General features: G+C 45.4%; 1 protein-coding gene across 1 annotated transcript; it reads left to right on the forward strand.

The window, feature by feature from the left end:
* The first annotated feature begins 1,898 nt into the window (after positions 1-1,898).
* Positions 1,899-20,138, forward strand: Plekha3 (pleckstrin homology domain containing A3). Its single transcript, XM_052724566.1, has 8 exons — positions 1,899-2,131; positions 5,849-5,965; positions 7,469-7,624; positions 11,214-11,350; positions 11,798-11,962; positions 14,611-14,654; positions 16,741-16,853; positions 19,004-20,138. The coding sequence occupies exons 1-8, from the start codon at positions 2,092-2,094 to the stop codon at positions 19,126-19,128; spliced, it is 897 nt and encodes a 298-aa protein (XP_052580526.1). The 5' UTR covers positions 1,899-2,091; the 3' UTR covers positions 19,129-20,138.
* The last annotated feature ends 7,112 nt before the right edge of the window (positions 20,139-27,250 follow it).

Genomic DNA, 27,250 nt, shown 5'->3' on the forward strand with positions numbered 1-27,250 from the left:
GTTCTTTGGATACTTTTGGGGAAGCCCTTGAAGGGCTTCTGGGGGTCGCGGTCATGCATAAAAGGACTCCAGGGTCATTTTATGCGTCTGTCACACGCCTCAGAACACAGTGGAGGGTCTCCAACAGCCCATGCGTGGCACGACAGAAGCTAGCTTGTGTGTCTGTCCCCCATCTCTTACGGGGCCGCCCTTGACCTGAAGGCTTCCAGCAAAGTGAGAAAAGCGTTTTTTTTCCTGTGAGAATTCGGTCACATCAGACAGGAAACTGACTATTGAGCGTTTTGTTCCAATCTCACGGCTAATATGCCGGAGATTGGCCGAGTCTATTGATACATCCCTTTCTTCTTTTAGTATGAAAACCTTACAAACAGCACAAAAGTTGGATTTTACAATACCCGCTAGGCTTAGACTATCATTAATGAACTACATGCGTTTTGTTGGATATCCATCTACCCATCAATTCGTCAAGGGAATATCTAGATTATCCCATTCAATCAACCTTCTCTGAGGGGGAAGTCAGGCATTTCCCTACCTCAGTACTGAGCCTGCTTTATCTGATTGTTTGGAATTTGCAAAACTTTCTAAATCTGAAAATCACTGTCAAGTGGGTAAAAGTGTTGCTCTCTTCCAAGTGAGACTTTTTTAATTAAAAATTTTCAAATTAAAAATAAATCTAAGGGCAAGCCTTTACTTAAAAACAAAACAAAAATACAAAGCTTGGTTCCATCTTAACCTTTCTTTTCTTTCCTTTTTTTTTGTGACAGGGTTTCACTTTGTTATCTTTGGCTACTTCCTGAATGCTGGTATTAAAGGCTTACATCTCGACATACACCATGAAAAACATTCAGAGAAAATTTGTGTGTGTGTGTGTGTGTGTGTGTGTGTGTGTGTGTGTGTACTCGCGCGCACGCGGCGGGGGCGGGGGGGTTAGGGGGTGCGTGCAACATGGCCCACATTAAGAGGTCAAAGGACAATTTACAGAAGAGGGTTCTCTCCTATCACTATGTGGGTCCCCAGAATGGTACTTCAGGTCATCAAGCTTCCAGAGGCAAGCCTTTACCTGGAAGCTTGCAGCCCTCACCAACCCTAGTTCCATGTTTGGTATGAAGACCTCGTTGAAGGACCTCACCAGGCTGTGTACTACTTCTGTATCCCTCTTTCCCTTCCTTATTAGAAAGGGGCTCACGCTGTAGCCCAGGCTGGCCTTTTGTCATTTTCTCTACAGTGCTGGGATTACAGGCCCTTGCCACTGCTGCCAGCTTTTCCTAACTTCTTACTTTCCCTGGGTATGATCGCTGGAAGCGAAGTGGGGTGTGTGTGTGGGGGGATGAGCAGCTCTTGATTTTATTTTAAAAAGATCAGCCGGGCGGTGGTGGCGCACGCCTTTAATCCCAGCACTCGGGAGGCAGAGCCAGGCGGATCTCTGTGAGTTCGAGGCCAGCCTGGTCTCCAAAGCGAGTTCCAGGAAAGGCGCAATGCTACACAGAGAAACCCTGTCTCGAAAAACCAAAAAACAAACAAACAAACAAAAAAAAAAAAAAAAAAAAAAAAAAAGATCAGAAAGAGGCGAGGTTAGGCCGCCGCCCAGGGCCGGATGACCCGGGAGTTTGTGCGCGGAGGGTCCGGATGCCGGGGAGCCGGGGAGCCAGGGAGCCGGGGACCGCCGAGCCGCCCCACGAGGGCGCGCGGCGCAGCCTCGGGCACGCGGCCGTCCCGGAGCCCCGCCGCCGGGGAGGGGTTTCGCGGGCCGAGCCGGCCCCTTTCATCCAGGAAGTGAAAGCGACGTCGGGGTCAATGAAAACAAACCGGGAGCCCGGGGGGAAGGAAGGCGGCGGGCGCGCAGGAGGGCAGCGCCGGGGCTCGTGGAGCGGCGGCGGAGCGGGAGGGCGGCGGGCGCTGGGGTCGCCCCGGGGGTCGCCGCGCCCTTCCCGCTGGGGATGTCCGCGCCTCGCGGCCTCCGAGCAGCACGCGGCGCCCGCCGGCCGGGCCTCTGAGGGCCCCCGGGTCGGGGCGGAGGGCTGCGGGCCCGCGCCTCCGCAGCAGCGCGGCCGGCGCCGGGCCAGGAGGATGCGCGGCGCCGGGCTCTGAAGCATGGAGGGGGTTCTGTACAAGTGGACCAACTATCTCACAGGTACCGGGCGGGCGGCGCGGGGCCGGGGGCCACCTGGTCCTCGCTCACCTCCTCTCGAGCCTCGGGACTCAGTTGCGCTCCCGATCCTCCCCACTCTCTGCCCCTTGTTGGGGCTCATTCCCGGCCGCTTCGACGGGGAGTTCGAGACTGCTCACCATCCCGAGGATGGGACACGCACCAGACATCTGCATGGCATCCCTTGTGCCCCAGGAACAGTCCCCCTTCACCCTAAGTGTGTCGTTACAGTCTCTGCTTTCGCATTTTGTTAATTGGGGTGTGTGTGTGTGTGTGTGTGTGTGTGTGTGTATCAAATCATTTAATTTTAAGGTATGTTTTCTATATTCCTTTACATTTTCTTACCACTGGTTTGAAAGTCCACTTGTTGAGGTTGTCTGAGCTCATCAGGTGTGGTTTGGGAAGCTATTCTCAGAATGTTTTTAGGGATTGGTTTTCAAGTGAGGTTTGGGAATTCGGGTAATTGTGAGACGTAGTGGAGGAAAGCGCATTTCAACACCATGGAAATGCGGGTCATTGTGAGGAATAATTGGAAAGGCCACACAGAAGGAGCAGGCAAGTTTCCCTGGTGAGGTAGTTAGAAGAAAATCTGTTTGTAGAGAGAGGAATGTGATCAACCGCTGGAAACTGCCCCTGCCTGTGATATTGGAAGTCTAGCCCTTTCTTAAAAACACCTTAAACCCAGATCCTGTGATCTCTGCTATAACCAATATTTAAAGGCAAGTGTGGTATTCTTTCAGGATCCCTGTTGGCCAAGGCCTGGGTGGTTAGCTATTTTATCCCAGAGATACCTTCCAACTTCTGAATCTCATGATCTCATCAAACTAGAGTAGGACTGGCATTGGTAAGGGAAGTCTGGGCAGTACTCAGATTCTTAGTCCCGAGGAACAGTCAGTCTTTGACTTGCTGCCCACTTATTCTGCGCCAAATATTGAGCCCCGTAGTCATTCTGTGATGCACTCAACTCGTGTCCGCCTATCTTGTGGGAATCTGCAGGTTAAACCCTGTAAGTGCTAAATGCTTAGGCGTATCTGGTTAGAGCGGCTTAATATTTGTAATACGCTGATGGTTTCTGCTCAAACGAAAAAGCCAAATAACCATGTAATGGACACGTTTTTTACTGGAACCAGTAAGACATTAGGCAGATAGTTTTTCTAAGAGTTTTCATTTGGTCAGTTGTGAGCACAGATTGCTGGTTGAGGCATGTTAGCATAGAGTCCCACAGCCTCTCTGAGTTTGGAGGTGCAAATACTTTTAAGCACTCTGTCTTTGGAGGTAGTGCCAGAGGAGTCTTTCCTGCTTGGTCCAAAGCAGTTACTGCCACGAGTCCTAATTGAAGGGGAAATTTCACTTGGGATGAAATGTGTTCTTGTGGGAGGTGTCCTCATCTCTCGGCCTGGTTGCCAGCACATGCCAAGATTTTAGTTTTTAGGGTGCATTTTAGCTTAACTTCTAGTAAGCATTGTAGAGTTGACTGAAATGAAGTCTTTGGTTTGGAATGATTCCATTTAAAAAATGTAAAGTTGGCTCTGCAGTGTGTTCGTTTATTTTAGTATCTTTCGGGTCGGAAGGACGAGCAGCTGTTCACCCTGGCTGGTCTTTAAGGACTTCAGTGTAATGACAGTGTTAGTTCTGACTTTTCTTGGCCAGCATGTGTTTCCGTAACATTTAGTAGTTTGAGAAAACTGCTTGTTAAAGTAGAAATTGCAACAGGAAATAACCTACCAATCCTTTTACTGTACCATGAAAGTATGAACCAGTTAGGGAAAGTTAGGTTAAGTATTTCTTCGAAGAGGTGGGTAGAGATAATTAACAGGCTTGATTAGGTGAATACACTCAACCACCTGACTTTCTCAGTTCCTCCAAATTCTAAATGAATCGTTTTGCTCACAGTTTACTTCGAGGAGCTGTTGCATCATAATAATGCAATAATGCACAGAAATGCTTTTCAAAGACCAAAAGTTACGTTACTGGCCTAGGTGGACCTGAGGTGGAAGCTTGCATTTCCACCACCTCTTTATAATTTGCCACAGTGAATTAGTACTTGGAAAAATAATATAGTCATTAATTCATTCTTTTAGTCATTGTAGACATACACTAAAAAATCATTTTCATTGTATTTCCTTGCACAGGCTCGGCCAGTGCTGTCCCCACAGACTTTTTTATTTTTCCATTGTTTTACATTTTTCTAGACTTTCCTGCATGAGTACTGTACTTAAATTACTTCCACCCCACCATCTCTTCCTTGTTTATTTATATTATTTACTTATGTGTGTGTGTCTGTGAGTGAATGCATGGGTGCGCCTCAAGCTGGAGTCACAGGTGGTTGTGAGCCGCCTGACGTGGGTGCTGGGCACTGAACCTGGATCCTCCAGAAGAGCAGTGTCAGCTCTCAACGGCCTAGCAACCGCTGTAGCCTTGAGGAACGCATCTGTTTTTTTTAAAAAGCACCTATTGTATGTTAGGGTATCTTTGTGCAGTGAGGAACAAGATAATGTCCAAATACCAAAAGAGTCCTCCTTCTCTGGCAGCCCTCCCTAGGGAATGCAGTGTTTACACAAATGTGTTTTCCTGGGGCCTGAAGTTTGCTTGGTTTGTCTTTTTGAACAGGTGGGTGTAACATCCCTCGTCTTGCTAAGCAAGGTATAGAAGGTAAAATTGAACCTGTTTGTGCCAACTCGGTGTTCTTGTGGAAAGAGTAAGGACAGTCCCACTGCTTCCAGCATGGTCACCAGGTTGTCAGTCGATAACCTGCCGTCTATTTGTACCATGCTTGATAAGATTCCAGGGCACATGAGTTTGGCTCTCAAGAGGCATGAAGAGGAAAGCCATCACTCCTGGTTACATACAGACTTTGCCTTTGAACCAAGTCTGATGGGTGTATGCGTTAACTGCTGAGGAAATGTCAGTGAGCTGAGTGAGTGAAGTTTGCAGCATTTCTGCCTTAGCATCAGAGAAGGGAAGGAGGGTGGGGGTGGGGGGGAATTTCTTTCGCTTTCACTTGTTCAGGCCACTTGTTTTGAAGAAAGAATTTTGGAGACTTATTGGGATGAAAATATTTACTCTAGGTTAGCCGTCAAGAATGGTAACAGAACTGAGGCAAAACCTCTGTTTTCTGTAGTTTTTTTTCCGAGATGAGCAGCTTTAATCTGAAATGCTCCCAAACCCAAAGATTTGTAAGTCCTGGAGGGACACTCACAAGTGGAACGTGCCCCACCTGACTTCGTTCCATAGGGCACAGCCAGAAACAAAACTATTACATAAAATTACTTGTAGGTGAGGTGGTGTGAATTTCATGTTTAGATTGGGTCCCATTCTTCTTATTTCTCATTATGCATTTGCAAATCCAAAATCCAACATCTGAAACACTACTAGTTCCAAACATTTTGGAAAAGAAATGATATTTCTCCATTATAATCTGTTCTCCTACATGAAAAGGGGCAGTTATGCTGTGCTTGGGTGGAGCTGTGGTTGGGGCTACATCCTTTGGGATGTTAAAGACAAGGTTGTGAGTTAGAACAAAAATAGTCCTTTCTTATCTAGCCAAAGATCGCAGGACATTTTGGGCAAGTGTTGGCCATTAAAAATTTCATTGTGTGACTGTTTCTGAGAGTCCGGAATTAATGTGGCATGGCTGAAATCAGTTTTTTTTTATGAGGTAAAAGTAATTTATTAACCTGTTTGGATTTCTGGCCTCCACAGGTTGGCAGCCTCGATGGTTTGTTCTAGATAATGGAATCCTGTCCTACTATGACTCACAGGATGATGTCTGCAAAGGGAGTAAAGGAAGTATAAAGATGGCGGTTTGTGAGATTAAAGGTGAGGAGCCACGGGGCTCTAGAGTCTGCGTCAAATGAGGGAAATACGTGTGTGCTGACCGTCTTCTTATTTTCAGATCCTCTTTTTAAGGCATCGAGGATAGCGTTTAACAGTATTACCAGTATTACCAGTATTGATATTCCCCCCTCTGTAAATGTTTCCTGCGTTGAAGCTTCTCATGCTTTTTCCTGTTAGACTTGATAGATCATGTCTTGTAGTGTCTAGATACTTTCTGTTTCACCCTCGTGGAAAGATTTCAGAAAGGTCGAAGCTGAGCTCTGTAGATGAAGCAGGCCGTCTCTGTGGGGTCTTGATAAAGTGCAGAGTAGAAGTTAAAAGCTTGGCGACTTGCTGACTGCAGCTGAGCGTTTGTGGGTAACACAGATGGTTTCCTTTTCTTCCAAAAGGGGAATAATAGAGTAGTAGGTCCCGGTCTGATTTTCCTGGAGACGTGAAAACACACATACCATGTGTGGCTGAGGTGTGGGGATGAGGGTGGGTAGAATGAGATCAGATAGAGTGATAATGAGGAGATTTCGGTTCTTAAGGGGAGCCGAAAGGGACACGGCACCGGAGGAATTAATGTTTAGTCCCCCCAGGCCTTTTTCATGTCCCGTCACTTGAGTTCTTCAGTCCTGCATGAGGGCTTGCTCAAAGCCACCAAATACCCAGAGGCATCCTCTTGTCCTGTCTATTTGCTTATTTGAGATTAATGCAGTGAGCTACATTTTCCAGGGCTAGAGTCTACTTTGGCATGATTTTATGGTAATTCTAAGTAAGATAAGCCAAGGAGGGAAGAAAGGTTTCCCCTTCCTTCTTTCCTTCTTCCCTCCCTTCTTCCCTCCCTTCTTCCCTCCCTTCTTCCCTCCCTCCCTCCCTCCTCCCTCCCTCCCTCTCTCTCTCCCTCCCTCCCTCCTTCTCTCCCTCTGTGTGTAGCCTAGGCTGGCCTGGAGAGCTTAGAAGAAAGTTTGAGATAGCCTAGTTTTTGTAGTGAGTTCCAGGCCAGCCTCAGCTACATAGTAAGACCTTGTCACAGGCAGACAGATTAATAAGCAAGTAAATGCCAAACAAATGAAAATTAAAGATCTGCTATAATCCACCTCCCTGTATTGAACTTGGTATTTAATTTCTCTGAGGAATGCTTTGTATTTGGGTTTAGTGATCTCGTTGGTGTGGCCCCCATCTACCAACCCCTTCTCCCGGAAGTGATATTTTGGAAACATCATTTTTTAACTGTCTTTGCTCAGATGGCAGTGTTGAAATTCTAGTGTGAGTAAGTGAGTCGTCTGTTTTACTGTCATATGCTGGCATTGCTTTGGTACCATGGCCACCTTGGGTGTTAGGGAGATGGTGGTTTCCACGGTGCCTCTGGGGCTTCTCAGAGAGTGGCCCTGGTTGTGTTGGGTGTCCTGGTTTAAGTCTGTGCAGCCTCTCATACTACGTGGTGTGACCCCTCCAAATGCTTTGAGTCTGTAACTGTCTTCCTTCTTTGTGTCATCGCAGTCCACCCAGCGGACAACACAAGAATGGAATTGATCATTCCAGGAGAGCAGCATTTCTATATGAAGGCAGTAAATGCCGCCGAGAGACAGAGGTGGCTGGTCGCCCTGGGGAGCTCCAAAGCGTGTCTGACTGATACTAGGGCTGCGAAAGAGAAAGGTGATTTTTACAGGTTTCCTGTCCTAACGGCTTTCTAGGCATAAATGAGCCTGTCCACTCTCCGTAAGTAACCAGAAGGAAAGTAGTAATTTAGAAGACTTATATCAGTAGATCGCCATAGTAAGAACTCTGTAAACAACTTGAAGGTCTAAGTTTAGGAGAATCAGTTGGTAAGCTAGTGCTTCAGTCAGCTGATACATTCTGAGGCCAGTAAAGTGTTTGCAAGGGAGTCTAGTGGTGTGGGAAACTGTGGTTAAATGGCCGTTGATAAAGCAGGAGGACAAGGACCTGAGTTCAGCGCCCGGCGCTCATGTCAAGAGCCAGTTATGGTGGCTCATGCTTATAATCCCAGCCTGATGAGCTAGAGACCAGAGGACCCCTGAGGCTCACTGGACAGCCAGCCTAGCTTACTTTTGGAGCTCCAGGTCAGTGAGAGACCCCATCTTAAAAAGGGGGACACTCTTCCAGAGGCTGACTCTTGAGCTTGTGCGTTTGTATACATGTATGCATATAAAGAATTTTTAAAAGTTAAAAACAACATTAAGTTAGTTTAGTGAAAACACTGAATTGTAGGTGATAGAAAATGCAGGAATTTATAATGTTATTCAGCTATATTAAAGAAATTATTGATAAAGTGTGGCTAAGATTAGGATAAGAAGTAGCCAAAAGATAGGCTCAATCCAAATTTCTAGAGCTACCTGAATAAATAAACAGATGTGGTGCCTGTACAGTGGAATATTATTCATCCTTAAGGGAAGGGAATTCTGGCACATGCTACAACATGATAACTTTAATGACATGTCTGAGTGAAATAAGCCTGTCGCAAAAAGAGAAGCACTGATTGCACTCATTTCACATAATAAGGGTCATGAGATTTCTATAGACAGAAAGGAGAATGGACCCAAGTGGTGATGCACACTCAGTTAGGATTCTGAGGCAGGAGGATTTTGAGTTTGAAGCTAGTTGTGGCTACATAATGAGACTGTCTAAATAGGTAAATAAAGTAGAAAAAAGAAAGTAAAGTAGAAAAAAAAAAGAAAGTAAAATATTGGTGTTAGTGCCTACGTGGAGGAGGCACAGGTTAGTGTTTAGTGGGTACAGAGTTTCTGTTGGGAAAAATAAAAATATCTAGGTGAACAATGGTCATGGTTGCACAGCATTTGAATGTTCTTAATATCACTGAACTGTACACTTAAAAGGATAAACTAGTGCTGTGTATAATACACACACACACACACACACACACACACACACACACACACACACACACTTTTAATGGAGTGGGCTGGAGAGGTGGGCTCAGTGAATGAAGTGCTTGAGAGCTGGAGTGTGGACTCCAGAATCCACATAAAAAGAATCTTACCTACTGATGGGTGTGGCTGCCTGCTATGTGGATGCAGGAGACTGCAGAGGCAAGCCAGCTAGCTAGACTGGCTGAATGGGATGCTCCAGGCTGAGTGAGAGACCCTGCTTCCGTTAATAAAGTAAAAGAGAAATCAAGGAGAGGCGCCTGATGTCAGCCTCTGGCCTTGACATCTGTGCACCCGTGTGTGCATGGTACCACACACATGTGCAGCACCCCCTGTACCCTCCCAAGAAGAGGAATGCACGTGAATTTGCACAAGAATTGGTTTAGGTCAGTGCAGAGTGCTGCTCTGCTGTGTTTTCTGCCAGGAAGCAACAGCACCCCTGGCCTGGCTCAGCCTCTTCTGAAAGACCAGCATCTGCTATGTGGCCGCTGTTTTCCTTCCTCCGCAGCTTTTATGTCTACTTTAAAAGATAATGGCCGGTGAACAGCTGAGATGCTGGCTGGAAATGTAGTTTGTCCAGAGTCACTAAGGAGAAGAAAGTGAGTGCTGTATTAAAAATTCCAAGAACAGTTAAATGTGAAAATGGAACCCAAAGGAAGAGAATTAATAGATGTTTCCGTGGAGTAGCTTTTCTTACCTAAAAGCCAGCAACTTCTATATGCTAAAACATACAGTGAAGAAAACTAGGGGGAGCTGATAGGTAGAGAAGCATTTGTGTTACATAGGTAGATGAAATACTGTCTTTAATATACTAAAATTTTAACATTGCCGGGCAATGGTGGCGCACGCCTTTAATCCCAGCACTCAGGAGGCAGAGGCTTGTGGATCTCTGTGAGTTCGAGGCCAGCCTGGGCTATAGAGTGAGTTCCAGGAAAGGCGCAAAGCTACACAGAGAAACCCTGTCTTGGAAAAAAACAAAAACCAGAAAACAAAAAAAACTTTAACATTATCAATCTATATATTAAAAGTAAAATTAATATTAGAGCTGGAGAAAAATGTGTATAAGAAAAAGACAAAAGCTATCTCCCAAGAGTAGAAATGCAGGTTTCACAGGGGAGAAAATTAGTAATGGAGTGGAAATGCTGGGTGTTAAAACGCCCAGTGACCAGGCTAATAGGGTGTCTCAGTGATTAGAGACGCTCATGCACAAGCCTGGTGACCTGAGTGCAGTCCCTGGGTCTCACAAGGTGGCAGGAGAAGCAGCAACTTCTGAGATAAGTCTTCTGCCCTCTCCACGTGTGTCCTGACATGTGCTTGTGTGTGTCACACACACACACACACACACACACACACACACACACACACACACACACAACGCACACGCACATTCTCTCTCCCTCCCCTCCCCATCCCTAAACAATGTAAAATTAAGTAAATAAATAACAATCATCACTTACCTATGGAAATCAGCCTGCATAAACTTCATAGCAGACGTGTGACGATCAGTTGTCTCTCCTGAATTATGTAAAGAGGAAGAAGTATTTCTTAGGGTCTTATGATTCCGTTTCGAAGATTTCTCATCTCAAGCTGTAACACAATTTGTGTTTGTTGCCTGTGTGCATATGTGCGTGCGTGCGTGCATGTTGTGTGTGGGCACGTGGACATGTGGAGGCCAGAGGCTTATCTTGGAAGTGCTCCTTGGCTGTTCTCCACCTTATTTTTCTAACAGGATCTTCAGCTGAACCTGGAGCTCAAGGATAGGGGTACACTAGCTGGCCAGTGAACCCCAAGGGTCCTGCAGCCTTCACCTTCCCAGTGCTAGGGCTACAGACCACCCCTGGTATTGGTGAAATTATTAAGGCCACTCCACGTAGTTAAAAGGAGATTTATTTAATGGCGTAACTTACAAATTAAGGGATAGGTAGGTCGCGGGGTCTGGGGAAGGTGTATCGCAGTCCAGCGGTGTTCTCTGAAGCTCTGCTTGGCCCACCTCCACAGTCCAGGGTCCCCGGAACCGAGTGAGAGCGCAGTCCATCCAGATCTCGGGTCTCCAGGCGCCTCCCTTGGCTCCGCCTTTTTTGGCATGACAGTTGCCGAAGTCTGAGTGGGGCTTGGAACTTCCAGATCAAAGCTGGAATGGCTACCCACTACACCCTGGGCCCAACATGTGTATGTGGGTTGTAAAGATCCACCTTTGGTCCTCAGGTTTATGCATCAAATGTGTTGTCGACTGAGCCTTTTCCTTAGCTTCTGTTGTCTGCTTTTAAAACGGTTGTTTTATTGTAATACCAAAGAATATGAAAATGATGTAATTGGATATTGGTGTGTGTTTCTTTTAGAAATAAGTGAGACCAGTGAATCTCTGAAAACCAAAATGTCTGAACTTCGCCTCTACTGTGACCTCCTAATGCAGCAGGTTCATACAATCCAGGAATTTGTTCACCACGACGAGAGTCATTCATCTCCCAGTGTAGAGGTACTGCAAAGGGGTCCCATTTGCTTGGGATCAGACTGCACCCTCTACCGCCCTGGGGGTATCCTTCGCCACTCCATAGGATGATGGAAAGGTCATCACAGAGTTCCTTCCGTGCAGTTGTTCAGAGCTTCCTGCTGTAGCCTCCACAGGGCTCTCTGAAATCTGTCTCTGTGCTAGAGGCAAGCATCCAAGCAGCTGGAGTCTCCAGGGAGTCAGGGCTTGTCTCTGCAGCCACTCAGTAGTTTGGAGATGAGGCTTAGGAAGAAGCGTTCTGGCCTTTGTTCTCTGGGCCAGTTGCATGAGTACAGTAGATAACTTCTGGTTTGTTTTTTTTTCTTTTAGTGATAAGGTCTTAGCTTCAATTTAATTTTTTCACTTGATTCTCGGGATGTGCCTGATTTCATGGTTGAGTATGAGTCTGCTCAGTCTTCATTTGTGATTTTCCAGAACATGAATGAAGCCTCTTCCTTGCTTAGTGCCACCTGTAATACATTCATCACAACCCTGGAGGAATGTGTGAAGATAGCAAATGCCAAGTTTAAACCTGAGATGTTTCAACTGCCTCATCCGGATCCCTTGGTTTCTCCTGTGTCGCCTTCTCCTGTTCAGATGGTTGGAACTTCTTGTTTTTATTCTAGGAATATAAATGTATTTACACTAAATTAAAATGAATTGTTTTGTGGTGTGAGTGTATTGTTTGTGTGTTGTGTGTGTGTGTGGTGTGTGTGTGCATGTGCTTGTGCATGTAGATTGGAGTTCATTGTCAGGGGTGTTCTGTTGCTCTCTTTCTATCTTACGTTTTGAGACTCTCTATCTTACGTTTTGAGACAGAGTCTCTCACTGAACCTGGAGCTCATCAGTAGTCTAGACGGGTGAGCTCTGGGCATCAATTTCCTTCCCTGTATGTGGTTACAGATACACACCCCCATGCCTGTCTTCTTCCCTGTATGTGGTTACAGATGCACACCCCCATGCCTGTCTCCTTCCCTGTGTGAGGTTGCAGATGCACACCACCATGCCTGTCTCCTTCCCTGTGTGGGGTTGCAGATGCACACCACCATGCCTGTCTCCTTCCCTGTGTGGGGTTGCAGATGCACACCCCTATGCCTGTCTCCTTCCCTGTGTGAAGTTGCAGAGTGCTGATGATCTGAACTCAAATCTTTAGGGGCAGGCACTTTACCGACAAGCCACAGTCTCAACCTCTCTTCTTTTTCTTTTCTTTGTAAGAGTGGAAATGGGAAGTGGGGAGGGTGTAGTCCACAGATTGAATTGCTTTTGTCTGTGCTGGTAATGGGTCCTCTCAGCTGCGGAGCTCAGCACATGCAGTAATGCCTTGGTCTCTCCACTTTGAAGGGCCTGAGAATGGCCTGCCCTGCCCTTGTGTCCAGAAGGTGTTATATATAGTCTGTGTTGCAGGAGAGGCACACCTGTGTGCTTGATAAAAGCTTTGTAATAGAGTGATGTTTGACTCCGGAGGGGTACTGTTAAAGCTTGAAATGTCCAGTGAGAACTCTTCTGCAGTCAGCATTTGTATTTGAATTCTGAGTAGGAAAGTTACTTAACTGCTCTGGCTCTTCATCCGTGGAATGTCTTCTGTGTCAGGAGGTCATTGTGAAGGATCTGAGCCGTTTCATGGGAGGTGCTTAATGTTAGCTTCTTGATTACTCTGCACACCAAGACCTCTTTGCTGGAGGTGGTGAACTCCCTGTGCTTTTCCTGCTATTCAGTTTGCTCTGGCATGCCGTGAGGAGCCTCTGCTGAGATAAGGTTTGCGAGCATGGCGTTGTTTTCCTTGAAGTATGCTCAGGAGCCTGTTGGTAGGAGGAGGCACGCATCTGGCTGTTTTCACCATTCCTGGATGAGCCTGGTGAGAAGAGGGCCCAGCTCACTCCTGTGTTCTCCCAACCACCCAGAGAGTTCAGTTGTACAGAGGGAGTAAGGGCATGGCCTACAGTTATTTAAGACTTGTCTTCATCGATGAACATTGGACTGATAGAGTCTGTAAAGTAAGTATTTTGGTCAGATGAACTAGGGAAGTTTCCATTGATTTAGTGAAGGAGGTTTTTCTGTCTCAATCTAGCAAGGATCCTTTGCTAGGATTTCTCAGCCCCTCTTTCATGCTGAGCATATCGTAGGGGCCAGAAGTAGGGTGTCAGATCCCCTGGGAACTGGGTTACAGGTGGTTGTGAGCTACTTGGTGTGGGTTCTGGGAAGCAAACTCAGGTCCTGTCTGTGAGCAGCGTTCACACAAGCTGCTGAATGCTGAGCCGTCTCCCCAGTCCCTCGGAGGGAAGTTACTGTGAAAGAGCGTGTAGTGTCAAGCTGCATCTTCATACCATCCTGTAGCCTTTGGACTAGAAATACCTGTCATCACTTCAACTGGACTCCCGTCCGCTGGCAGCTGAAGGTGCACATTCAGAAGGCATTTATACAGCATGGTAGATGTGGGCCCATGTATGTAAAGCGTGCTAAAACTTTAGTATGACAGCGTCTCTGTTACCTTGTTAGGCTGAAATAATGGTTTTCCTTGGGCTGCCCTCTAGTTTTTGGTGGACAAGTTGGATCTTCTAAATTATGTTTTGTGTTCACCATATTTATTATACATTCTGCTTTTTCCTTTTAACATGTCATTTCTACTTTCACAGTTTCAAGGCTTGGTCTTACCTGTGTATGGTGGGCAAACACTCCCTGAGCTTATATCCTCAGCCTGTTGGTTGCTTAAATAAATGCTTTAGAAACCTACTTGAGGTTTAGGGTTTTTCTGAGTTCTTTAGAGACTAGACTTACTATTGTTGCCCTCCATGAAAGCTGCACTCACAGGAAGCTGCCTGAGTGGAGTGGCAGAGAGAAGCTTTATCGCCACATTCTACTTGTACTCTTTAGAACATGGAGAAAAGGACATTTGTTAAGAGTATTTTCTGGTTTGCTAGATACTCTTTTTTATTATTAAAAATGACTTAGATTAGTTATGTATATACTATTCTTTATGCTTTATCATATTATGTAACACACACATAGATAATTAGAAGCTTATTTTTTGCGGTATATGTTGAGAAATTTTCAGTTAATAGTTATTAGAGAGAAAGTTTGACATTGTGTTTAGGTTGTTCCTTGAGTCCGTAAGAGATAAATGTCTTGTCCAGGCATCTGTTTCTCTGAATCAATTTGTGTTAATTTTGATAATAAATTGGAGGTGCATTATTCTCTTTGACTAAACATTGAGCTAAGGTCTTTTCTTTTCTTCTCTTTTCCATTTCTAGATGAAGCGTTCCGCCAGCCACCCTGGTTCCTGCAGTTCAGAGAGGTAGACTCACCATTTCTTCTGACTAAATTCTGTCTGGATGATGCTTCCTTGGGGGAGTTCTTGAGGCCCACACCAGCCATTGTGGACGCCAGCTCTGTGGAGTGGGCCTGTTTGGTTTGGGTTCTCACAACAGCTTTCTGTGTATTGCTTGTTAGTTCGTGTGTCAGGGGCTGAGTTCAGAAAGGGCTGAGGAAAGGAAACTTACATGTCTGGATTAACACAAAGCTGGCGCCATGCCTGCTGTCGTGGCTCTGGTTTTTTGAAATAGATCCAGAAATTCGTCCACAAGTGTAAGCCAATGAGAAGACTCAGTAGGCAAATGTCCTTGCCACCAAACAATACATTTTGCTTAAAAAAATTAATGAAATAAATCAAGTGGCTAGAGAGAAGAGAGAAGTTTGTATTTGAGTGTTCACAACTGAGGACGTTTTATCTCAGCTCTTTATAGTACCATGTGTTCATGCCGGGCGGTCACTGAGAAAGAGCTCACACAAAGAGAGAAAGCCGTATTCATATCAATACTGTAAAAAGTCCCCCTTCCAGGTGGGCCCTGCCAGTGTCCGAGCTCCTGGCGCCCTGCACGTCACTAGACGTGCTCTCCTCAGTCGCTAGGCTTGTCCTCTTGTTCTTTGGAAAGTGATGAAATTAATTTTCTTCAGCATCTCTCTCTATGCTGACTATTAAGTACTGAGCCTTTTCCTCCGGTAATTACATAATCCTTGTTGAGTTGATCTGCTCAGAGTAAACCAGTAACTTATATATACCCAGCTCTGTCAGGGTCTAAAGCATTTTAACAGCTGAACTTTACAGAGTAGTGGAAGCTAAGTCATTTGGCAACAAACATTTATTTTGGTGATAGAAAGACAAGGTTTCTAAGCTGTATTTTGTCCTTTGTTCCTTGGACAATAAGTTGTAAAAAGGCTAATAAGTAATATTTTTCTTTGATGTTGAGCCATCATAAAACAGAAGCTGAGGTGCTGTTAGGTGGTAGTGATTTGCTTCTGGGTTTGCATGGTTAGACTGGAAGGTGTAGGAGCCAGTACTTTTTTTTTTTGGTTTTTTGAGACAGGGTTTCTCTGTGTAGTTTTGGTGCCTGTCCTGGAACTCACTGTGTAGACCAGGCTAGCCTCAAACTCACAGAGATCCGCCTGGCTCTGCCTCCTGAGTGCTGGGATTAAAGGCGTGCGCCGCCAGTGCCCAGCTGGAGCCAGTGCTCTTAACTGCTGAGCTGTCTCTCCAGCTCCTAGACTGATTTTTAAAAACACTTGTTTTGGTGACAGGGCCTTATGTAGCACAGGCTGGCCTCAAAACTGGACATAGTCCAGCATGCCTCATCCTAATCCTTTTGCCTTGACCCCCTCAGTGCATGGGGTAAGGTGTGAGCCAGCAGGCCTGGTTAATGCAGTGCTGGGGGTTCAGACTCAGGGCTTTGTGCATGCTACATAAACACCCTACCCACTAAGCTCCATAGCCATGAGAGTTGTTTTTTTCCAGCCTCCATTGCACCATTTTTACCTTCTGTCTCTGCTGTCAGTGAGTTTACATCTGAACATTTCTAAACTCTTGGCGTCCGCCTCCCGTCTGCTCTGTCGTCAGGTAAAGGTTGACATTAGACATAGGCACTTGTGTAGCCTGTGACAGTTCTCAGATATTTGCACACAACTTCTGTCAACTGCCTCACTGGCCCCTCGCCCTAGAAGCATGTCTTCGGACTCCTTTCTCATTTAGAACATGGCCTCTGAGTTGCTGCCTGCGTTCCAGGCAGACCCAGTTGCCTGCACACTTCCCTTCTGAGTGAGTAGCATGTTGCTAATTAACGTAAGAGATTCAGCGTCAGAAGAGTTTCTCACTTGGTTTTTCGAGACAGGGTTTCTCTGTGTAGCCTGGACTGTTGTGGAATTTGCTATGTAGACCAGGCTGGTCTCAAACTCACAGAGATCCTCCTGCCTCTGCCTCCAGAGTGCTAGGATTGTAGGTGAGCACCACCACGCTTGGCCTTAAAGGGAAGCCATTTAAAATCGCAGTCAAGAAAGGGTCTTTTCATTGTTCAATGCCCACAGCTTAACGCTTTTTATTTAACGTGCAGGAGCAGCTGCTCCATCAAAGAAGCGGCCTCCTCCCTTCACCGACCTCAGCGACGCCACAGAACCTACTCGGACACAGACTCCTGTAATGACGTGCCCCCTGAAGACCCAGAGAGTGAGTTCCACAGTTTCTGTCTCTTCGGCCACTTCAGCACAACTACCCCAGGTTCTTGTAGTTTCTGGGACTGAAATACACTGTCATTGGAACACTGTACTTTGCTCTTCGGTGAATTCCTCAGAGAGAAGTGAACCCCCCCACAGCCCACAGCTGCTCATACATTCTCTCTCCAATAGCTTTGTTATTCTGTTAAGAGGTGCTGGAGATCATTGGTAGATACTTTATCTTGGAGACAGGTTTATTGACTATGTCTTTATTACCACAACGTTTCCATTTCAAAGTATTACAGAAAAATCATTACTTGTAGGTAGAATTCTAGAGGAAATAAAGGTCAAAAATCAGGAAAATCAGCTATGCTAAATTATTTATCTGCCTTAAAATGGCTAAAGAAAGTAGTAATCTTGTGTGGTTTTGACAACACTGATCCCTGTACCTTTCTCCCCTGTTGTTAAGATTTGTGCTTTTCTCTAAGGAGCAGGGTCTTTCACAGTGTGTCAGGGTGTAACTCACTTGATTGCAAGGACCGTGGTTTCCAGGGAACACAGATGTCATTTTACGCTGACATCTCAGTGAATAGACTGTCACCTGTTAGAGTCCTTACCTCCCGTGGAGCATGTGGGAGAGTTCACTGGAATGTGGATCTGATTTCCCTGCCGAAATGACACCATACATGGTGGTTCGTGTCTCCAGACAGCCAGGTCAGAGAGGGAGATGAGCCAGCAGTGCTAGCCTTTTCTTACTTACCCAGACTCTTAGGCAGGCTCCGGTGCAGGAGGATGTGGTCTTGCTGCCAATGCAGATGATTCCAAACACAGCCGTTTTGGCCACTTTCAAATACATTTTTTAAAATTTACTTTTTCTTCTTTTAATATATTCGCGTGTGAAGCATATGTGGATTTACATGTGTGAGGCGGGGCAGGGCAGGGTTGAGTTGGTAATCTTACATTACTCTTTGCTTGCTTTCTTTTTTGGGAGAAGGGACATGTTTTGAGACAGGGTTTCTCTGTGTAGCCCTGGCTGTCTTGAACTCACTCTGTAGACCAGGCTGGCCTTGAACTCACAGAGATCCGCCTGCCTCTGCCTCCCGAGTGCTGGGATTAAAGGCGTGCGCCACCATGCCTGGCAGACAAATTTTTTTGAGACAGTATCATGTAGCCCAGGTTGGTCTTGATTTGAACTCTGCATTGGAGGTTGACTGAATTCCTGATCGTCCTGCTTCTGCCTCCTGACTGCTGGGATCACAGACAAAAATCACACCATGCCTGATTTATTCTGAACCCAGGGCCTCCTGAGTGTTGTCTGCCACTGAGCTCCCACTCTGGTCCAGCCAAAACTTGTTACATGACAATACTCTTCTTGTAAGGTGCTTTTGGTTTTGAAAATTTGCTTTTGAAGATCAGAAAAGTAAAACAATACCAGGTGTGGTGGCTCTTGGGAGGCGGATTGTTGTGAGTTTGAGGTTGGTTGGGGGTGTATCCTGAATTCTAGGCCACCCTACCCTAGGCTGTAGACTGAGACGTTGTTGTCTCAAAGCAGGAAGCCTAAGAAAGTAAGTAAATAAATAAATACAATAAAAGAAAACCAAGGAGCAGGGGAGCCTTGGTAAATTCAAGCAGCCTGTGGAAGTGTAACTACTCTGGAATGGGATGCTACTAGGCTCTGTCCCCCTTAGCTTCACTGGCAGCTGTGAGCCATGTGGAAAGGAGAACTTCCCACATAAGAAGTCTTGCTAGCTTTGCTCAGAAAGGCTCCGTTCTGTGACTAAAGTGTGATCTTGGAAAAATCACATAACGTTTTTTGGGTCTTTGTTCACAGGAAGTTACTAACAGCCTAAGACCATCAGGCTGAAAAAGCAGTAGCTAGGTTAAATTCATTTCAACAGGTTGATGGCACGGAATGTGCCAGCCTTGCTTCTGGCAGTGTCCAAAACAAATCCCTGCCTCGGCGAATGACATCATTTCTCTCAGGGACACTGAAGTTTCTCCTAACAACTCTCAATGGTAGGAAAACGAGTTTCTCTGTCAGATGAGCAAAGGAAACTGGTAGAATTTTGTTTCTCTGAACAGACCCGAGATGTTCTTTCACATCTAGAGTCAGCCTGGAGTCAGCAGTGCTTAGATGTTTAACTTGCCAATCACTTTTCACAGGCCCTCTTCACTGTTCAGGAAACACCCTTAATGGAGATTTGGCCTCAGCAACCATTCCTGAAGAAGGCAGACTCATGGCCACGCCACAGTCTGAATCTGAAGAACCTCTTCCATCCCTCTCTTGAGGAAACGGACACATCCAGCCTCCTCTGAGTGTTGCTATGCAAAAGCTGCTGTATTAAACTCGTTCTGGGGTAGCTTCCCCTACTTAGGATTTCTCTGCACTTTATAGAATATTGTAAACAAACAACCCACATACTTTTGAAGTGTATTTTATCTTTCTATAGTTTACTTGCAAGAGTATTTTCCTAATGACTTCACAGTATGAATGTGCATCTTTTCTTTCTTTTTTTTTCTTTTTTAAAACAAATGATGGTGTAACATTTTGACATCCATAAGGACAAATGTAGATATTTTTCTAAAAAACTGTGAGGGACTGACAGCTTGGTCAGTGTGTATTGTAGTATATGAACATGAAATCTCGCCAGGTTTGTTTGACAGAAATGTGATAGATGTAACTTGTGCCATGGACCAAAAGGTCACATCACCCCAGCTTCAAATTAATTACCATAGCAGCTTGATGGTGATTGGATCACATTCCTTTAAGCAAAAAAGGAAACACTTAATATTCTAAAGGTCTTTAGCCCAAATGCCATGACATATTGAACATTTTAAAAAGGAATCAGACTCTACTGTACTTCATATGTGAAGTTGACACTACTGATTTGTCAATATCAAACATCAGGTTACAGTGTTTAATTTTTATTTATTTATTTTCTTACTGCATCAGAAGATGATTATGTCCTAACTTTTATGATCTCCCCAACTTAAAATGTATATGCATTGTTGTTATTTACATTGTTCTAAGCGAGGCAAATGTCTCAGTGACCTTGTTCACTTACACCAGAGAAATAAATGGCTTTCATTGGAAGAGGATTTTAGTGCTTTTTTTTTTTTTTTTTAAAGTAGGCATTAAGCTGCTGTTGTAAGATTTGCTGTATGATTTGCAGCTCTTTGGCATACCTAGAAACATTTTTAATTTATAAATATTTATACAAAAGAAGTAATCCTGTCAAGATGACTGTTCTATATCACTTGAGAATGGCATTATTTAATTAAAGGACAATTTGCATTTTTTGGTGGTGCCTGTCATATCTATTATCAGGGTTTGCCCTGGAATGTGTTTTTCTTTCAGGTCACTTTGGGGTGACGGTCTTATCCCAGAGTTTGAATGAGCAGCACTTTAACAAAAATTGGCCTCGTGTTTTTAAGTTAGTCATATTTAATAAGTATGTGGTTTTTACATTCAAATTCATCATCTAATACATTGTATCTTTTACATTCATTAATAGATATTAATGAATTAGATATTCTGTCTAGTCTTTATTAAATGCCTTTAGTGTTCTTTATTGGTTTTTATTTTGTTTCAGTGTTCAGGCCTAAGGTGAACATATATCAATCATATATTTAGCTTATGTATCCTATTAGTTTAGATGGTAGCCAAATATTTTATATTTACTAAAATAAGTCTGTACTTTTCCCTAAGTTTAAAGTGATTATACACATTGGTATGTATTTCATTTAACTGCTTCTAAAAGTGCTCGTCATTTAAAATAGCAAATGGGTCATTAGAGCATTCTTTGTTCAGTGGAATCAGCCCCCTCATAACTTGTATTTAATATATTCAATTTGGAAAAATTCGGTGATGTAGTAAGTTTTCATACTGATTAGGCGGTCAGTCTCTCTTCTTTTAAACCATATGAACTTGCAGACTGTGGTCTACTGATAGTTTTTCTGGAGGTGTTTCCCCATGATGGTGACAGGTTTATAATGAAAGTACTAAAATAAGCTTTTGAAGTTGTAGGAAAATAGGAAGTTCCATTTTCTATTGCTTTACCCAAGTAGACAAGCTTGTGAATGATTCCTTTGTAAATATTTTAAGAACAGGATGTTTTTAGTTTGCATTCTGCCCCCTCTGCATATACACACTTGAAGCAGGAGCTTTGGTAGGTACACCATCTCCCTGAAAACACGACCTTGGAGTCCTTTGTCCTGGCCCCACACACTTGTAGAATGAGTTTTTTGAGGGCATATATCTTGATTTATATGTAGATGTTGATTTTTTTTTTGCTTTTTGAGACAGGGTTTCTCTGTGTAGTTCTGGTACTTGTCTGTAGACCAGGCTGGCCTCGAACTCACAGAAATCCGCCTGGCTCTGCCTCCCAGAGTGCTGGGATTAAAGGCGTGTGCCACCACCACCCGACTTGAATTTTTATTTTCTTTGAAGTTTTTATTGTGTTGCTCAGACACAACCTTAGCTCCTAGGCTTCAGGGTTCCCTCTGCCTCAGTCTCTAGGCTGTCTGGGACGATGGTTATCTACCCCTGGCTTCTGTCAAGGTTTTAATCCATGAATGAAGTAAATTATGAAGCTTAAGGGAATCTTGCATTTTGAGGATGAATTGTGCCTGACATTTCTGGATTTTAAGAAAACAAGAAGTAAAGAACTACTCTGTAAGAACTTTGGCTTATTGGTCATGGATTATCTTTTGCTTAGGTCTAGGGCATGAATATTGACATACTTGGAGACTCTTGACTTCTAAGCAAAAAAGGACTTGCTTTTCATTTCTGGTGCCTGTTCCCTCTGTGTTTGCAGAGTTTCTAAGATTAGTGGGATCTTGAGAATTGTTCTGTAAATCTGAATTTTGTTATGTCATCCTAGCGATGAAACACCATGACCAAAAGCAGCTTGGGGAGGAAGGGGTTTATTTAGCTAACGCTTCCATATCACTGTTAATTGAAGGAAGTCAGAACAGGAAGTTAAACAGGGTAAGAACCTGGAGGCAGGAGCTGATGCAGAGGCCATGGAGGGGTGCTGCTTACTGGTTTGCACCCTATGGTTTGCTCAGCTTGCTTTCTTACAGAACCCAGGACCACCAGCCCACGGATGCACCACCCACGATGGGCTGGGCCCTCCCCCACTGATCACTAATTAAGAAAATGCCCTACAGCTGAATCTTATAGAGATACTTTCTCCATTGTGGTTCCCTCCTTTCAGTTGACTCTAGTTTATGAAGTCGACATAAAATAAGCTAGGACAATTGTAGCTAGAGTTTTCCTGGTCCTGCCTGGCCCACAGTCAGGACAAATCTCTCTCACCTGCCAGTCCCGCAGCTGCTTAGACCCAACCAAGTAAACACACAGAGACTTATATTACTTATAAACTGTATGGCCGTGGCAGACTTCTTGCTAACTGTTCTTATATCTTAAATCAACCCATTTCTATTAATCTATAAGTTGCCACGTGGCTCATGGCTTACCAGTATCTTAACATCTGCTTCTCATTGTGGCAGCTGGCAGCGTCTCCCTGCCTCAGCCTTTCACTTCCCAGAATTCTCCTCTCTCCTTGTCCCGCCTATACTTCCTGCCTGGCTACTGGCCAATTAGCACTTTATCAATCAATCATCCACAGCAGACAATTTTGTTGGGTTATTTCCTCAGTCAGGACAAATCCAGAAGTAGATTCTTAGCATAGAATGATGTCCACAAGAAGCCTCCATCGTCATGGCGACACCCTACCTTAAACATTCCGAGCACTCTCAGGAGGCCATTCCCTCAAATCAGCCCTCAGGAATCAGGCAGAATATTTTGTCAGGATGCCCAAGGAAAAGAAAAACGTGTGTTTTGTTTTTACTTTAGGACCCAGTGATACAGTTTCTAGAAAACGCTTTTCTTCACTGCTGCCCCCACCATGACATCCTGGTTCAGGTAAGCATCCTATTTCCTGACTCTTGTAGATGCCAAAAAAGTTTCAGTGTTCAGTGTTTCTAGCCTCAGCTTTCTGAGAGGATGACAAATTGGCTGTACTGCAAATGAGGTTTTTTGTTGTTGTTGTTTTTGGTTTTTTTTTTTTTTTTGGTTTTTCAAGACAGGGTTTCTCTGTGTACCTTTGCGCCTTTCCTGGAACTCACTCTGTAGACCAGGCTGGCCTCGAACTCACAGAGATCCGCCTGGTTCTGCCTCCCGAGTGCTGGGATTAAAGGCGTGTGCCACCACCGCCCGGCAGAGGTTTTGTTTTTTTTAAATGGAATAAACTCAAGGGATTTTTGCTATTGTCTCTGTTTCAGAACAAGCCGCGTCACCCTAAACAAGGACTGTCTCTTGCCCTTTCACTGTAAAATAGGGTTGGCTTTGGGGCTGGGGGCCAGGACAGTGTGGAGCAGCAGACCTGGCTTCCTGAAGGTCCGGGTCTGCAGCTCCCTGAGTGACTTCGGGGCCCGTGCTGGTTAGCGTGGTCAACTTGACACACACTAGAGTCACCTGGGAAGAGGGACCCTCAATCAAGGAACTGCCTCCATCAGGTTGGCCTGTGGCCATGCCTGAGGAGCATTTTCTTGATGAGTGACTGATGTGGGAGGGCCCGGCTCACTGTAGGTGGAACCACCCTTAGGCAGCTGGTCCTGGGTTCAAGAAAGGCAGCTGAGAAAGGCACAGGCATGGAGCTCGTCAGCACCCTTTCTCAGTCGCCTGCCTCAGTTCCTGCCTCGAGCTCCTGCGCCGGCTTCGCTGCATGGATTGTGATCAGGAACTGTAGGCGAAGCAGATCTTTTCTTGCCCTAAGTTGGTTTTGGTCAGCGTTTGTTTTTTTTGTTTTTTGTTCTTCCACTTACAGCCTTCTCTTCCGTGGGTTTCTCCATTGGCTGAGTTCTCCACAAGTGGACTTTGTTTCTACTGACAAGGCAGTTGAGCTGCTTGTGTGCGTGCTAGCCGGATGGGTCTGTTGATGTCACCTCCTCCCACTGGAGTTCTAAGTAGGGAAGTGGGAGTGGAGGGGGGATAGCTGGCTCTCATGGATGTGGATCAAGTTTTGCTGCAGATTGGGCGACTAGTAGGACCTTTGTCCTTACCTGCCCAGGACCTCCAGGCAGATGATGGTGTTTCTTGAGCTGGCGGCTGCCTGCTAGGAGCTGACTTCAGTCATATGCAGCAGTTTTAGGGAAGCGTTCTGACCCTGTGTTCCTCTAAGGCTGTTTGGTACCAAGGCTCCCTTGAGAACCCTGGAGTTGTCCCCTTGAACTCAGGATTTATAACTCTTTAATCCCTAGCAGGAAACCTTAGTCTTTAAGGCTCTGTTGTTTTAGGAACTTCTGGTTTGGGAGGGGCCTCACACAAGGCCTGTTAACAGCCTTTCCCCACTGAGGAAGGACAGGGAATTCAGAGCACCAGGTCCCACAGGGGTTCAGGTGACGTTTGTCACTTCCTCTGCGTCAGGAGGAATCAGGTAGGAATTTCTTTATTAACAGACATCCTGAGGAACAGAGGAAATACTCAGGAACACTCAACGACGTAAAACCAAGTCTTTGTAACCTGCTTTGGGATGCAGATCCCTGGACCAGCCTATGTCCAATGTCCTGTTTCCCAGCAGGCCACTTTCTCCTGATGCAAGGAAACTGGACTTGAGTAGTTGGTCTTTCTTTTGGACTTTCTTGGACCACCATTCTCCAAATAATGACATGGAGACTTACTATTAATTACAAATCTTGGCCTTTAGCTTAGGCTGGTACCCAACTTAAATTAACCTGTTTCTATTAATCTCCATTCTGCCATGTGGCTTTTTACCTCTCCTTCATTCTGTATGTCCGACTCCCTCAGTGTCTCGATGGCATCCCCCAGGTGCCTAGATTCTTTCCAGTTCCTCTCTCCTCAGAAGTCCTGCATATTCTCTCCTGCCTAGCTATTGGCTGTTCAGCTTTTTATTAAACCAATCAGGTGCCTTAGGCAGGCAAGGTAAAACCGTGACACATCTTCACACAATGTAATAAAATATCCCTAAACAGACTTTGCCAATTTTCTTGAAATTATATTTGGTGCTGATATTTCCTTTATCTTCCTGGAGCACAGCTTCAGAACATTCTTACTGCGTTTGGTCACCATGGAAATGGTCATCCAGCTTTTTTAACTGACTGTTTCTGGTTATCTGCTTCCCCACTGCCTTTCTGTTCTACAACCCAGTGCGATTGGACAGAGGACACCGATACTTTGAAAGGTTGCATCAAAATGTTCCTATGAAACTGTGTATATGCCAGTCATTTCTAGGGTTACAACTTGAATTTTGACTCTTCCCCAAACGATATGGTGGATTCTCAACCTCCAGGACCTCAGGATGTAATCTTATTTGAGATAGGGTCCCTGGAGGGATAGAGTGAAGTTAAGGTGGATCCTGATCCAGCATGGCTGGTGCCCTAACGGGGAGAGATTGGGAGATAGACATGCACGAGTTGAGAGGCCTGGAGCACGTTCTCCCTTCACGGCTGTCGGGAACAACCCTACACACATGTCATTTTGGATTGCCAGTCTCCAGAACTGCGTTTAGTTCTCTTGTTTGCACCTGGTACTCACTGGTACTTGTTTGCACCTGCCCTAGCAAACCAATACATTTGGTGAACATCAGTGAGACCTAGAGTTGCTTTGCTCTCCTCCACAGTGGCCCCTAGTAAGAATTATTGCTAGTATATCTTGGGTGCCATGCTAAGCACTGGTGTATGAAATTTACACATAGTAACTTGCCTGATGCTCCCAACAGTATTGAGAGTGTTGTTCCCGTTTTATGGATGAGAACACCAAGGATTGGTGAAGTTCAGTAACCAGCCCCAACTCACACAAATTAGTTAGTAGATCATCCTACATTTGAGGTTAGCATGCATGTACAGACATGTAATTTCAACATATCCTGTTGAAATTGTATTATATATTGTATAACCAGGGTGTGGGTTATAAAATAAGAAGAGATAAAGGAAAGAAACGGCCATATGGTAGTGACGAAAGCCAGTAAGTTTTGTGGATTGGTTGGGTTGCCATCTGGGAGAGCCTTGTATTTTTTCCCCCCTGCTCTCTGTTGCCCCGTCGATAGGAATGGGGAGAGGAACGTTAATCTGACTTGGAGGTGAAGCAATGATACTGAGGAACCAGGGACCATTTCTCAGACTGTTGTTGAAGGTGGGAGGGCTGGTGGCAGCAGTACCACCCACCTCAGTAGGAGGCACCGACTTCAGAGGACCTAGGGGGAAAGTGGTGGGCGCCAGGAGCCCAGGGACAGAGTTCCACCTCAGTCTCCCAGGGCGGTCCCCTCCTGTACCCATCAGCAGTCCCCTGTGGCCCAGCCAGGAGTTTCCACTGAGGAGAAAAAGGCAACTCAGGCCTTGGCCTCAGTACACATTGTGCCCTCCCCTGCCCTGGGCACCTCTTGGAGCCAGAAACTGACAAGGTAGATTCAGTGATCGTAGACAGTTGCCGACAAGAAGCAGGGCATTGCACGTCAAAGCCCCAGCCCTCCTCAGGGAATCCCTTTTCCATCCTGCTCTCCTGTGAGTGTGGGTGCACACTCACTGCCTGTGGAGGCCAGCGCACAATCTTGGGTGTCGTTCCCTCAGGTGATGCCACAGTGGTATTTTTGTTGTGTTTTTTGAGGAAGGATCTTATTGGCCCAGGGCTTCCTGACTAGGCTGGGTTGAGTGGACTGCAAGCCCCAAGAACCTTCTTGTCAGCCCCTCCCCAACATTCAATGCCACCACACTTGGTTTTTTTTTTTTTTTTTTTTTTTTTTTTAAATGGGGAACAAATTCAGGTTCTCATGCTTGTCCAGCATCTCTCCTGGCGGAGTTATCCTTCCAGCCCCTGTCTCTCGTTTTGAAGTACAAGCTGCTATCTAAGGTAAGATGTGCAATTGATGCTGTTGGTCCTCTCCAGCTTCCCCAGGGTTTGGATTAGGATCTCTCTCACTTGAGGTTTCTGGAGAGTTGACTGTTTAGCTGCCCCAGTAAACAGTAAACCACCGTACCCAACAGGGGCTTTCTCCCCTGCTCACCCTCCCCGGCCACCTCTCCTCGCCTCCTAAAGAGCTGCTGACAGACTTCAGGGGTACACAAAGGGGCATCCTTGCTTCTTGAATCATCCAGTGGCATTGTGCTCCCTGTGACATCAGGTTGGGGCCTTGTTGATGCCACATTCCTGTATTGCCTGTGAAGTAATCCAAGGACCTTGCTGAGAATCCCTACCTCCTACCCAGTAGTTACCAGGCGGGCAGGCAGGCACACCTGTGAACAGGGCATGTCTCCACTAAGGTGGGCAGCTAGAAGGTAGTGCTCGAGACTGCTGGAGCAAGAACCAGGGCTCTGTTTTTAGGAACTCTGACTTAAACCAGAGTAACTTGCTGAATAAGTTTATGGAGATCCAAGGTGGTCTTTTAGAGA

Source organism: Peromyscus californicus, unplaced genomic scaffold (assembly GCF_007827085.1).
Source record: "Peromyscus californicus insignis strain IS unplaced genomic scaffold, ASM782708v3 Scaffold_7__1_contigs__length_154581171, whole genome shotgun sequence".
Taxonomy (NCBI): Eukaryota; Metazoa; Chordata; class Mammalia; order Rodentia; family Cricetidae; genus Peromyscus; species Peromyscus californicus.

Excerpts from the sequence above, each read along its gene's own strand:
- Plekha3 (XM_052724566.1), top strand. The coding sequence starts at position 2,092 with ATGGAGGGGGTTCTGTACAAGTGGACCAACTATCTCACAG. Across the intron at positions 7,625-11,213 it reads TAGGGCTGCGAAAGAGAAAG|AAATAAGTGAGACCAGTGAA; the intron begins GTGATTTTTACA and ends TGTTTCTTTTAG. Across the intron at positions 14,655-16,740 it reads GGTTCCTGCAGTTCAGAGAG|GAGCAGCTGCTCCATCAAAG; the intron begins GTAGACTCACCA and ends TTTAACGTGCAG.